Here is a 14,099-nt window from a genome sequence, read left to right as displayed (position 1 = left end):
TGATGACTCTCGACCATGCCGATTTAAGACCAGGCCAGCTCACCAGCTCAGCCTTCCCGGCCAGGTAGCGCTTTCGGTCCGGTCATGGGTTAAAAGCTCTTCTCCTGTCATTGTGTCGCATGTCTGACAAGGGGCGGAGACATGCGACAATAAGCACGGAGAAGCTTGGCATGGTTCAAAGGCAGTCAAGGTGACATCCGAATGACAGACGCTCTCATCTAAATGCTCTACTTGGCGACGTGGACAGTTTTGTTGAAGAAAAAGACGGAAGCAGCAAACATCTGCCGTCGGTCTTTTGCGGCACAAGGTAAGCTGACGCTTGCCACTCCACCGTGATGTTGATCAAGAAACATCCAGAGCGGGTCGCGATCTCATTTTTACTGAACCCGGACGGATTTTCTGCCATTCTGGGCACTCACACTTGGAAGGTGCCGACAGGTTGACATATTTTTTTTTTTGCAGAGGAGTGTCTTTCAGTCCGAGATGGCCGCCAACATTCCGGGCATCATCTCCATGATCTTCTTCTACGCACTTGTCCTCGGCATCGGGATCTGGGCGTCAGTCAAGTCCAGGAGGGAGAAGCGCAAGCAGGTGAGCGGCACCCTGGAGATGTCGTTGCTTGGCAACCGTAGCATCAGCCTGCTGGTGGGGGTCTTCACCATGACAGGTGAGCACCTTTCCAAGCAACTTTCCATCTTGTTCTTTTTTTGTTTGTTTTTGGTGTGGTGGTGGGTGGGGGTGAGGTTCCCCCACGGAGTCAGCGTGCTTGTTGTTCTTCTTTCCCGAAGCCACGTGGGTCGGAGGTGGCTTCATCGTGGGTCTGGCTGAGATGGTGTACACACCCTCCATGGGCGCGGCCTGGGCCACCGCTGTCACGCTGGGATATAGCTCATCCTTTATTATTGGTAAGTAAATAAATAAATCGACATCTGGAGTGGTGGCTAACATCGACCACTCCGGACACACATGCCGAGTTGGAAGGCTTGCAAATCGTACGTGCGGACATGGAACGCGGGGAGTGGAAAGAGAAAAGGAGGGGTATGGGCTGTTTTTGTGGCAAAATAAAATGGAGTCAATTCAGCAGAGCTTTTTTATTTCCCGACGGCCGATTGCCAAGATGATGTTGGCTCTCCAACAGGCGGGCTGGCGTTCGCTGGGCCGATGCGCGCGACCCAATGTGTCACCATGATGGATCCCTTCCAGCGCAAGTACGGCAAAGGCCTGACGGCCGTCTTCAGCTGCATCTCGCTCTTGCTCGACGTCTTCTGGGTGCCCTCCACCCTCACCAGCCTGGGTGATGCGCACGCAACGCATGCACTCGCACAAGTTTGCATCGTGCCACGCAGACACATTGGCACATACGCGTTCCAAACTTACACACTGCCACACGCACCAAGCGCACGTGCAGCGTGTCCCCGTCGTGACATCGTGCGTGGTGTGTGTGCGCGCTTGCTTTCAGGCGTGACCATGAGCGTGGTCCTGGACATGCCGTTCAGCGTGTGCGTCTGGATCTCGGCTTGCGTGGCCATCACGTACACGCTGTTGGGCGGCCTCTACTCGGTGGCCTACACCGACGTCATCCAGCTGCTCCTCATCTTCTTCAGCCTGGTGGCAAACACCCCGTCACCCCCCCCCCCCCCCCCCCCTCACTCACTCACGCGCAGACTGACCGCTCATTCCCTCATTGCGCGTGTGCGTGTGTGTGCATGTGCGTACGTTCGTTTAGTGGCTGTGCGTTCCGTTCGCGGTGTCCAATCCTCACGTGGCGCGCATCGGTTCCACGATGATGAACAACACGCTGCACGCGCCCTGGGTCGGCGACTGGAACGTCAGCAACATATGGATCCTCGTGGATAACTACTTCTTCTTGGTGAGTGAGTGGAGGCACTCGCACGTGGACAAACACGCACGCAATCTCACATTCACACACACACACATGCAATGAGTGAGGAACATGCCTGTTTTCAGGGCATGCAAGTACTATGTTGTGTGTCTGTGTGGGGGGGGGGGGGGGGTCGGCCTCTATTCGCTCTCAGGCTTTGGGCAGTCTGGGATATCAATCCTTCCACCAGAGGACGCTGTCTGCATCGTCCCCGTCCACCGCCAAGCGCGTTTGCTTCATCTCCGCCGCCGTCTTCATAGTCTTCGGCATCCCCCCGGTGCTGCTGGGGGCCGTGGGGGCATCGACAGGTGAGAGCGCTTTGAAACGTGAGGATGCATAGACGGGCTGTGGCGACGACGCACACATTAGTTCTCATGTTTGTCCGTATGAAGTTGGGAAGGTCTGTATGTGTCACTTCATATGTTTGTGTAAAAGGGGCAAAGGTTCGTGTCAAAGGGGTGTGCTGTATGTCAGTCTTATTTAGTGACTATGTAAACAGGGCTGCGGATGTTTGTTTTTTTGTCTCCATATGTGGCCTGTCACTGACTGGTGACCAGTTTAGGGTGTAGTCCGCCTTTCGCCCATAGTCAGCCGGGATAGGCTCTCCTGTTCAGGATAAGCGCTGTTGAAACGGATGGAAGGACCGTTGAAGTTGAAAGTGAGGTGCACGTTTTGTCTTCAGACTGGAACGCGACATCATACGGTTCTCCGTCCCCTTACGAACGTGACGAGGCGGCGCTGGTTCTTCCCCTGGTGCTGCAGACCCTGACGCCGTCGTACGTTTCCATCATGGGCATCGGCTGCGTCGCCGCCGCCGTCATGTCGTCGGCCGACTCCGCCCTGCTGTCTGCCGCCTCCGTCTTCACCGCCAACCTCTACAACAACATCTTCAGGCCGCAGGTGCGAAAGCTGCAAAAGTCAGCGTGAAAGGGCTTTGCGGCGGAATGAAGGCTGATCACGTGTGTGGGAAAGGGGGGACACCATACTGAAGTGGAGACGGTGAATTTGTGGTCTGGCAGGCGTCGGAGCGCGAGCTGCAGTTGGCCATCCGGGCGACGGTGGTGGTGGTGGGCGTGGTCGGGACGGCGCTGACCCACCTGAAGACCAGCGTGATCCTCTTCTGGTTTGTGGGGGTCGAGATTTCCTACAACGTGATTTTCCCGCAGCTGCTCTGTGCCGTCTTCTTTCCCGTCACCAACATGTACGGCGCCATCCTGGGCGGCGTGGCGGGCTTGGCCGTGCGCGCGTTGAGCGGTGAGCCCCTGCTGGCCCTGCCGCCCGTGTTGCGCTTCCCGGGCGGCATCTGGGACCACCGTGCTGGCGTCTACGTGCAGTACTTCCCCGTCAAAACCTTCGCCATGCTCTGCTCTCTGGCTTCCATCTTGTTCTTCTCCTTCCTGGCGTCCCGGGTCTTCCGCCACCGCCTGCTTCCTGCCGCCTGGGACGTTTTGCACGTTTTCCAGAAGCCCACCCCCACCCCCACCCAGGACCCCGCGTGCGTGGAGAACACCCTCGACGCCGCCGGGCCCATGTTGACCACTGGCTGCTGAGTCAGCAGACACTCCAAATTAAATTGACTTTATTGCCAACACACACACACACACACTACCTTGACTTTTCAGAAAAAGCATTCCATTTTCTCAAACGCCAACAGTGCGATTTATAATCCGATGCGCCTTATGTATGGACTAATATTCTGATTTCTTGGACGTAGAATTTTAAATTTGGCCACGGTTGTGAAAGCGCAATATAAATAAATATTGGTGCGTCATTAAAGGCGCGTGTTGTTGGTGACAGCGATGCAACATTCGGGGGAGAAACAACACCCAAAGGAATGCAAGGAATATTACGTGATGACTCTCGACCATGCCGATTTAAGACCAGGCCAGCTCACCAGCTCAGCCTTCCCGGCCAGGTAGCGCTTTCGGTCCGGTCATGGGTTAAAAGCTCTTCTCCTGTCATCGCGTTGCATGTCTGACAAGGGGCGGAGACATGCGACAATTGGCACGGAGAAGCTTGGCATGGTTCAAAGGCAGTCAAGGTGACATCCGAATGACAGACGCTCTCATCTAAATGCTCTACTTGGCGACGTGGACAGTTTTGTTGAAGAAAAAGACGGAAGCAGCAAACATCTGCCGTCGGTCTTTTGCGGCACAAGGTAAGCTGACGCTTGCCACTCCACCGTGATGTTGATCAAGAAACATCCAGAGCGGGTCGCGATCTCATTTTTACTGAACCCGGACGGATTTTCTGCCATTCTGGGCACTCACACTTGGAAGGTGCCGACAGGTTGACAACACTCGGAACCGGGCGCGGGGGGCGGGGGGGGGGGGGGCTGTCATTCCCTGAAAAAGGAAGCTCACTCTCACGATGTGTTTTTGTAAATTTGAGCAATGTACCAAGGGGACCTTTAACTCTGGTGCAAGTTCACCTTATTAGTCGCCGTGTCAAACAAACATAAATATAGTTAGACTGCACTACTTTTACATGTGCAGATATTTTTTTCATCCATAGCGGAAATAATGATGCAACAAAAGGTGTGTGCGTGTGTGTATGTGTGTGGAGTGGGGAACCCTTTGACAGTCAATCAATAACTCCCCGCAGGTTACCGTGATGCTCTGGTGAGCGCTTATCGTTTCCTCTTTGGCCAGCTGGAGGTCACGTGACAAGGCCTCAGCGCATTGGCTCGCGTAGCCGATGTTTTGCCGTCTCAGCATCTTCTTCACTTTGTCCACCTCTGAGCAAAAACACGACGGCGACGAGTGCTGTCACCTCATTATTTTTGCGAAGCAAGTTTGCACAAGTTGCGACTCAGCCTTCCCTACGGCTTAAACCAGGTGCGGCTGTTGACATATTTTTCTTGGTCCTGAATATCAAACAAGAATTAACATTTGTCAATGCAAATGTTCATTCAAAGAACTTTCAACATTGGACCACACCCATTGCCAGTCAAGTTCTGGAAATAGCTTCACGAGAATGTACAATTCTCAACTCAACTCAGGTGTATTTCTCAACCACTTAAAAACAACCACCGCTGTATACAAAGTGCTGTACATGGAGCAAATATCGTATATCAAGTCTAAGGGATGCCAGAGTAGGAGTTATGAGCTCCCTCTTACGAGTAGCATTTTAAGAGGCGATCAGCAGCATTCTGGACCGACTGGAGACGCCTCATGGAGGATCGGCTGACTCCAAAGTCAAGTGCGTTACAGTAATTCAGCCGAGATGTAACGAAGGCATGAATGACTGTTTCAAAGTGCTTTTGAGAAAGGAGAGGCTTTATTTTAGCCAGCTGCTTAAAATGAAAGAAGCTGGATTGAACAATGGCACCAATTTACCAGTCCAATGTCAAATCACTGTGCAGTTTAAGACCCAAGTTGGAGACTGTTGCCATAAGATAGGGAACCATGGGACCCAAGTCCGCAGGGTGGAATGTACAAGGGCCACTGGGACCAAACACCATCACTTCTGTCTTCTTATTCAGTGAAATTCAAGAAATTTAGTGGCATGCAGGTCTTGAATTCCTCTCAACAGAATAAAAGTGGCCTCAATGAGAAAACTCAGCGGGACATACTGTAGATCTGACAGTCATCCGCATAGCAGTGGAGCTTCAGATGGAGCAGATACAGTGAGAACAGCAGAAGCCCCAGGATTGAGCCTTGTGGAAGACCGCACGACAGTGGGGCAGATTGTGAGCTCAATAAGAGTGACAGACATATAGTGTACAGCAAGTGCTCCAGAAGATCAGATTGGACTGGATTTTTCATTTGTTGGAATATGATGTGTCGTTTTCATAGCACTGTCAATCCTGTCGCGTACTCACCTTGATGAGCTTCATGGTACAGCCGCAGCGTCTTTTATTGAAGTTACCTATACACTCTTCCAAACCCTCCGTTGAAAAAAAACTTGACGAATATATTTGTTGGTGGTAGCAAAAGTTTGGATAACCAGAAGAAACTTCCACGCCATTAAATTTTTTTTTTTTTTTTGCAGAGGAGTGTCTTTCAGTCCGAGATGGCCGCCAACATTCCGGGCATCATCTCCATGGTCTTCTTCTACGCACTGGTCCTCGGCATCGGGATCTGGGCGTCAGTCAGGTCCAGGAGGTTGAAGCGCAAGCAGGTGAGCGGCACCCTGGAGATGTCGTTGCTTGCAAACCGTAGCATCAGCCTGCTGGTGGGTGTCTTCACCATGACAGGTGAGCATCTTTGCATGCAACTTTCCATCTTGTTTTTTTTTTTGTTTGTTTTTGGTGTGGTGGTGGGTGGGGGTGAGGTTCCCCCACCGAATCAGCGTGCTTGTTCTTCTTTCCCGGAGCCACGTGGGTCGGAGGCGGCATAATCGTGGGTCTCGCCGAGATGGTGTACACACCCTCCATGGGCGTGGCCTGGGCCACAGCTGTCACTCTGGGATACAGCACATCCTTTATTATTGGTAAATATACACACACACACACACACACACACACATTATATCTATGCCGATGACCGAATGCCAGAGGGCGCGTGCATACGTTGTTGGAGATCAGCAGCATTCCACATCGCAAACAAAAACTAGAGAACAATTCTGCTTACCCATCTCCGCGTAAAGACTTGGGCAGACACTACGGGCTATTTCAAATCTGTTCACGATGCCGTTTCTTGACTAATGCGCGAATTATTTATGTCTTGTGACCTGTTGTAACTGTCATATGCTTGTGCAGGAGTTTTTTGCCTCACTCAAATTATCCTCAAATGAGGGTAGTTCGAGCGTGGTTTTTTTTTTCTCCCCTTCTCCCTCCCTTGTTTCTTTCTGACTTTCGGGTTGAGTGAACGCTGGCGCGTTTTGGCTGCCGCTGCTCAACCCGTATTGTTTTGTGTTTTTTGTTATTGTAAAGTGTCCTTGGGTGTCTTGAAAGGCGCTTATAAATAAAATCTATTATTATTATTATTATTATACATATATTATTATTACTACTAATAATAATGATTATAATTTCTATTGCACTTCGCTAATTTAATCAATATAAAAGGGCTATGCAGTGGTGCTTTGAGATAAAAGTGACTCACAACAGGTGTTGAGGTCTGAGACATCATATGAGATCATTTTTTTCCCTTTGACTTGTGAACAAAAATTGGAGATCCAGGCATTGTATGGTGGCAGTGAACGCAACTCCTCTCAGTCCATGTGGCAGTTTGGCAGATAATATTTGCTGTTTTTTGCTGTCCAACGAAACAGAAAACTACACATTGTCAGTTTGAAACAAGCACATAAATTAAGTGTGCGAGCTTTTTTATCGGCCGATTGCCAAGATGATGTTGGCTCTCCAACAGGCGGGCTGGCGTTCGCTGGGCCGATGCGCGCGACCCAATGTGTCACCATGATGGATCCCTTCCAGCGCAAGTACGGCAAAGGCCTGACGGCCGTCTTCAGCTGCATCTCGCTCTTGCTCGACGTCTTCTGGGTGCCCTGCACCCTCACCGCCCTGGGTGATGCGCACGCAACGCATGTACTCGCACAAGTTTGCATCGTGCCACGCAGACACATTGGCACATACGCTCCTCCGCACATAAACCCACGAACAAACTTACCACACCACCACACACACCAAGCGCACGTGCAGCGTGTCCCCGTCGTGACATCGTGCGTGGTGTGTGTGCGCGCTTGCTTTCAGGCGTGACCATGAGCGTGGTCCTGGACATGCCGTTCAGCGTGTGCGTCTGGATCTCGGCTTGCGTGGCCATCACGTACACGCTGTTGGGCGGCCTCTACTCGGTGGCCTACACCGACGTCATCCAGCTGCTCCTCATCTTCTTCAGTCTGGTGGCAAACACCCCGTCACCCCCCCCCCCCTCACTCACTCACTCGCAGACTGACCGCTCATTCCCTCATTGCGCGTGTGCGTGTGTGTGCATGTGCGTACGTTCGTTTAGTGGCTGTGCGTTCCGTTCGCGGTGTCCAATCCTCACGTGGCGCGCATCGGTTCCACGATGATGAACAACACGCTGCACGCGCCCTGGGTCGGCGACTGGAACGTCAGCAACATATGGATCCTCGTGGATAACTACTTCTTCTTGGTGAGTGCGTGGAGGCACTCGCACGTGGACAAACACGCATGCACACACACACGCAATCTCACATTCACACACACACACATGCAATGAGTGAGTAAGTAATGGGCACGCCAGTACTGAGGTGTGTGTGCGTGTGTTTGTGTGTGTGCGTGTGTGTGTGTGTGGGGGGGGGGGTCGGCCTCTGTTCTCTCAGGCTTTGGGCAGCCTGGGATTTCAGTCCTTCCACCAGAGGACGCTGTCTGCATCGTCCCCGTCCACCGCCAAGCGCGTTTGCTTCATCTCCGCCGCCGTCTTCATCGTGTTCTGCATCCCGCCGGTGCTGCTGGGGGCCGTGGGGGCATCGACAGGTGAGAGTGCCTTGAAATTTTAGGATGCATAGATGGGCTGTGTCGACGACGCACACATTAGTTCTCATGTTTGTCCGTATGAAGTTGGGAAGGTCTGTATGTGTCACTTCATATGTTTGTGTAAAAGGGGCAAAGGTTCGTGTCAAAGGGGTGTGCTGTATGTCAGTCTTATTTAGTGACTATGTAAACAGGGCTGCGGATGTTTGTTTTTTTTGTCTCCATATGTGGCCTGTCACTGACTGGTGACCAGTTTAGGGTGTAGTCCGCCTTTCGCCCATAGTCAGCCGGGATAGGCTCTCCTGTTCAGGATAAGCGCTGTTGAAACGGATGGAAGGACCGTTGAAGTTGAAAGTGAGGTGCACGTTCTGTCTTCAGACTGGAACGCGACATCATACGGTTCTCCGTCCCCTTACGAACGTGACGAGGCGGCGCTGGTTCTTCCCCTGGTGCTGCAGACCCTGACGCCGTCGTACGTCTCCATCATGGGCATCAGCTGCGTCGCCGCCGCCGTCATGTCGTCGGCCGACTCCGCCCTGCTGTCTGCCGCCTCCGTCTTCACCGCCAACCTCTACAACAACATCTTCAGGCCGCAGGTGCGAAAGCCGCAAAAGTCAGCGTGAAAGGGCATTGTGGCGGAATGAAGGCTGATCACGTGTGTGGGAAAGGGGGGACACCATACTGAAGTGGAGACGGTGAATTTGTGGTCTGGCAGGCTTCGGAGCGCGAGCTGCAGTTGGCCATCCGGGCGACGGTGGTGGTGGTGGGCGTGGTCGGGACGGCGCTGACCCGCCTGAAGACCAGCGTGATCCTCTTCTGGTTCGTGGGGGCCGAGATTGGCTACAACGTGATTTTCCCGCAGCTGCTCTGTGCCGTCTTCTTTCCCGTCACCAACATGTACGGCGCCATCCTGGGCGGCGTGGCGGGCTTGGCCGTGCGCGCGTTGAGCGGTGAGCCCCTGCTGGCCCTGCCGCCCGTGTTGCGCTTCCCGGGCGGCATCTGGGACCACCGTGCTGGCGTCTACGTGCAGTACTTCCCCGTCAAAACCTTCGCCATGCTCTGCTCTCTGGCTTCCATCTTGTTCTTCTCCTTCCTGGCGTCCCGGGTCTTCCGCCACCGCCTGCTTCCTGCCGCCTGGGACGTTTTGCACATTTTCCAGAAGCCCACCGCCACCCCCACCCAGGACCCCGCGTGCGTGGAGAACACCCTCGACGCCGCCGGGCCCATGTTGACCACTGGCCGCTGAGTCAGCAGACACTCCAAATTAAATTGACTTTATTGCCAACACACACACACGCGCACGCATGCACGCACGCGCAAGCGTATGGCGAGCCATTTGAGCATTTATTCCAAATCCCTGATATCAAACATAAGTGTGTTACACTAGTTCAATCTCTTTCAGTACTAGTTCGACACTCGGCCACACTAGTGACACCGAATGTCGAACTAGTTGCACAGAAATCCTCACTAGCCACTCATTTTTGGCAACTAGTGCCACTTTTGTCCAACTAGTGCTGACAAAATTCTAACTAGTGACACCTGGAAGCACACAAGCAGAGGGAACTTCCCTGCTAGTCAGCTTTTTTATGCCCTAGTGGCCCACTAGACCAAACTAGTGAGGTTCAAAGTCTTACTAGTTTACTAGTAACGTTTAAAAAGTGTTAACATGTTAACTAGTGAAACGTGGATTGTTCTAACATGTTAACTAGTGGCCTATGATTTCCTGCACTAGTTAACTAGTGGGAGCTGAAATATCCACTAGTTAACTAGTGGAGGATAAAACATTGATAGTGCACTAGTTTAAGACCGTTAAAGCCTTGATATCCAACTAGTGAGTCCAAAAATGTTACTTGCTCACCAGTGATGCCCCAAATATCCACTCGTGCGACATTTTGACTTCACTAGTTCGACTAGTGAAGTCAAAATGTCGCACTAGTGGATGTCACCCTACTCACTAGTCAACTAGTTAAATGGTCGTTTGATTTAACTAGTTAACTAGTGATGGCAAAATGTTCACTTGTACACTAGTTACGCTAAATGCTAATCAGGAGGCAGGACAGTGCCAGAAGTGAACACCTCCTATTGGCTCCACGATAAGAGCACCACCCAGCAAAAAATTAACCTTTAAAACCTGATTCTGAGCTTTCACAATTATTTACCGCCTGAGCTTTCACAATTATTTACCGCCTGAGCTTTCACAATTATTTACCGCCATTTGCGTGATATCTACAGTATACAGAAGGAATCAAGCAATTTTTACCAGTCAATGTATCTGTAGGTGATGTTTATTTATTATGTACACGGAGATAAAGAGTAATGGTACAGCTCTACAGTATCTTTCCACTTTTATATATGTATGCTATACTAAATAAAATTAATACGGCACCATATAATGCAACAGTTCTGCAACATATTCTCCCTAAATAATGATGTGAATTTTCAGTTGTTGCTAAATCAGTTAGGATGCTATAATTTGTGGTGTAGATGCGAATTTAGGAGAGCAGGACATCGCATTGCAATTGGAGCAGCAGCTTGGTTGATGATGTCCCCAAACCGGCTCATCTATCAATACAACGAAAATGAGCACAATTGAAAAACATAGGCTTCTTATATTTTAAAATAAAATAATCACATGTTTACCGTTCTGGGGTTTCTACAGTCATGAATGAAGGCATTATTTACAGCATCTTGACAGCAGTGTGATCGAGCAGATTAGATGGAGTAGAATTTGATTGGGGCTTCACTGATTTATTTCATACAATTCATATCCAAAACACAGTTGAAAAATATTTGATTGTTAAAATATTTAAATACAAGAACTATATCATGAAATTAACAAAACATACACCGTTTTTTTTAATGAGGAGAAAAGTCTAAAAACATATCACAGATGACAAACGTTGTGCCTCTCCTCCACCTGTTCTTCAATGAAGCTGATCACCCTCCAGCTCCCGTTAGAAACATCGTGCTGCTGACGGTGTGCCGGCAGAATGGTTGTGATGCAGGAGGTGCTGTGGACTCTCCCAGAAACGAGGACCTAGTTTAGTTTAGTTGTAGATCCAGTAAAACATAGTGCAAATGTTACATTATTTATAATGCACAGTTACAGTCTTGGGAATATTAAAAAATGTACTTCATGTAATGCAGGCAGCGAATAATTCAAACCAACTAAGGCAGCAAACAGTAAGAGCAAAATCATGTTCCAAACATTAACTTTAACTCTTTTTTAAATGTCAATTAGCTTGTGAGTAATAAGACAAAATGTGACTGTCAGACAGAGAACTGTCAGAGCAAACGGCAGATTTGAGAAAGTCCTGCCGAAATAAATCTGCACCCGACTGCGACTGTCAGCGTTGAACTGCCGCCATTGCTGTCAAAGTCAGACACATCTCCGAAATCGTTGGAGCAAATTTTTAAGCAGGCTTCATCTTGATAAATTGACCATATATTTGACATTTACACCATAACTTTGCCGCCTAAAATAATCGTAAAACAACATTTTGTGTAACAACAAGAGTAATATTTACCCGAAAAGCTTTCAATGCGTCTGAAAGTTTTCTCCTCCGTTTTTGTTGGGGCTTGGCTCGAAATGCATCATGATTGGCTGCCCGAAGTCCACGTGTCTGTCGGACGTGCTCTCATTGGTCTACAATACAATCACGGATGAATAAATACTCAGAGGGCTTGCCAGGCAAGCCCTTTGAGTATTTATTCCATATTGCCCACTAGTTCACTAGTAAGATCATTTTGACGCTTACTAGTGAACATGTAAGCCACAAAACGCCCACTAGTTCACTAGTAAGATCATTTTGACGCTTACTAGTGAACATGTAAGGCCATAAATGTGCCCACTAGTTCACTAGTAAGATCATTTTGACGCTTACTAGTGAACATGTAAGCCACAAAACGCCCACTAGTTCACTAGTAAGATCATTTTGACGCTTACTAGTGAACATGTAAGGCCATAAATGTGCCCACTAGTTCACTAGTAAGATCATTTTGACGCTTACTAGTGAACATGTAAGCCACAAAACGCCCACTAGTTCACTAGTAAGATCATTTTGACGCTTACTAGTGAACATGTAAGGCCATAAATGTGCCCACTAGTTCACTAGTAAGATCATTTTGACGCTTACTAGTGAACATGTAAGCCACAAAACGCCCACTAGTTCACTAGTAAGATCATTTTGAAGCTTACTAGTTGACATGTAAGCCGCAAAACGCCCACTAGTTCACTAGTAAGATCATTTTGATGCTTACTAGTTGACATGTATGCCCCAAAACGCCCGCTAGTTCACTAGTAAGATCATTGTGAGGCTTACTAGTGAACATGTAAGCCACAAAACGCCCACTAGTTCACTAGTAAGATCATTTTGAAGCTTACTAGTTGACATGTAAGCCGCAAAACGCCCACTAGTTCACTAGTAAGATCATTTTGATGCTTACTAGTTGACATGTATGCCCCAAAACGCCCGCTAGTTCACTAGTAAGATCATTGTGAGGCTTACTAGTGAACATGTAAGCCACAAAACGCCCACTAGTTCACTAGTAAGATCATTTTGAGGCTTACTAGTTGACATGTAAGCCACATGAAGGATTGCTGACATAGGCAATCAATGTGAGCATTGCCATAGCAACATGACACATTGACAACACCGGTACCATCACTTGCAGTGGCTTAAAAAAAAAAAGATACAAGTCATGTTTCATGTTCATTAAGCCATTTCATAACTTGTTTCTATTGATTCCAGAGTGTCATTTTCTATGCGAAATATTGCTTTGGTTTTCATATGATTTGCTATGAATCAGACTTTTCAGAACAAATTATCCATAAGTTAGTACCGTATTTTTCGCACTGTCAGGCGCATCTAAAATTTTCCAACAGTGCGCATTATACCGTATTGGCCCGAATATAAGACCGTGTTTTTTGCATTGAAAGAAGACTGAAAAAGTGGGGGTCGTCTTATATTCGGGGTCTAGACATTAAACCCATTCACGACGCTAGATGGCGCCAGATATCATTGAAGCGAATGCTGAACCCCTGCCACGAAGAATAAAAATAAAAATAGCGGTAGCACGAAGAAGAAAAATAAAAAATAGCGGTAACGAGGAAAAGAGAAGAAAATAATAGAAGAGATAACAGAAAATGGAGAAACGTAGTGACAATCTGGAGAAAGGTGGGTCGATGATCGGCCAGGTTAACCGGCAGCTGAGGAGAAGTTATGATGTAATTTACATTTCAAAAACCAGAAGCCATTCATTTACGAATGTGATTGCACTTTAGATTTGAATGAGGCAAAATAACATGCTATTTCTCTCAAATATATTGTGATAATCATTAGTTTCAGATGTACTGTAATTATTTTCTGTATAAAAATTAATTTGGTGTTCAAAAAGTCTCTTTTCAAACTTGAGTCTTGAAAAAGAGGGGGCCGTCTTATATTTGGGCCAATACGGTAATCCGATGCGCCTTATGTATGAGAATGCAGGCAGAATTCAGCAACGTTGACAACGTCCAGCAAGCGACATTTCAAATTACAGCAGAAGGAAAATACCAGTTGGTGACAGCGATGCAACATTCAGGGGGGGAAACAACACCCAAAGGAATGCAAGGAATATGACATGACGACTCTCGACCATGCCGATTTAAGACCAGGGCAGCTCACCAGCTCGGCCTGCCGGGCCAGGTAGCGCTCTCGGTCCTCCGCAAACTTCTTCATTTCCAGGTTGCGCTTGTCCTCCGCCTCCTTGATTTGACCAATCAGCGCCATCTTCTCCTCCCGCCACTTTTGACGTTCCGTCAGGTGCTTCTCCTCAAAC

At 49.0% G+C, this 14,099-nt stretch overlaps 2 protein-coding genes and 1 long non-coding RNA gene across 3 annotated transcripts; 2 read left to right on the top strand and 1 right to left on the bottom strand.

The window, feature by feature from the left end:
• The first annotated feature begins 164 nt into the window (after positions 1 to 164).
• On the top strand, positions 165 to 3,658 carry LOC147198831 (high affinity choline transporter 1-like). Its single transcript, XM_086121484.1, has 9 exons — positions 165 to 307; positions 463 to 667; positions 789 to 905; positions 1,139 to 1,294; positions 1,460 to 1,608; positions 1,727 to 1,870; positions 2,037 to 2,190; positions 2,565 to 2,782; positions 2,902 to 3,658. The coding sequence occupies exons 2-9, from the start codon at positions 484 to 486 to the stop codon at positions 3,430 to 3,432; spliced, it is 1,653 nt and encodes a 550-aa protein (XP_085977610.1). The 5' UTR covers positions 165 to 307; positions 463 to 483; the 3' UTR covers positions 3,433 to 3,658.
• A 2,193-nt stretch (positions 3,659 to 5,851) lies between these two features.
• Positions 5,852 to 10,854, top strand: LOC147198830 (high affinity choline transporter 1-like). The gene is made up of 8 exons (XM_086121849.1): positions 5,852 to 6,080; positions 6,200 to 6,316; positions 7,195 to 7,350; positions 7,536 to 7,684; positions 7,795 to 7,938; positions 8,129 to 8,282; positions 8,658 to 8,875; positions 8,995 to 10,854. The coding sequence occupies exons 1-8, from the start codon at positions 5,897 to 5,899 to the stop codon at positions 9,523 to 9,525; spliced, it is 1,653 nt and encodes a 550-aa protein (XP_085977975.1). The 5' UTR covers positions 5,852 to 5,896; the 3' UTR covers positions 9,526 to 10,854.
• A 55-nt stretch (positions 10,855 to 10,909) lies between these two features.
• Positions 10,910 to 14,093, bottom strand: LOC147198829 (uncharacterized). Its single transcript, XR_015102019.1, has 3 exons — positions 13,946 to 14,093; positions 11,807 to 11,925; positions 10,910 to 11,316 (listed from the first exon to the last, which is right to left on the bottom strand). It is a non-coding gene; the product is annotated as an uncharacterized LOC147198829 (long non-coding RNA).
• Positions 14,094 to 14,099: the final 6 nt, after the last annotated feature.

Source organism: Hippocampus guttulatus, chromosome 10 (genome assembly GCF_054856545.1).
Source record: "Hippocampus guttulatus isolate MCC_2025c chromosome 10, RoL_Hgut_1.0, whole genome shotgun sequence".
NCBI classification, from domain to species: Eukaryota; Metazoa; Chordata; class Actinopteri; order Syngnathiformes; family Syngnathidae; genus Hippocampus; species Hippocampus guttulatus.
This window is presented reverse-complemented; position numbering and strand designations above follow the sequence as displayed.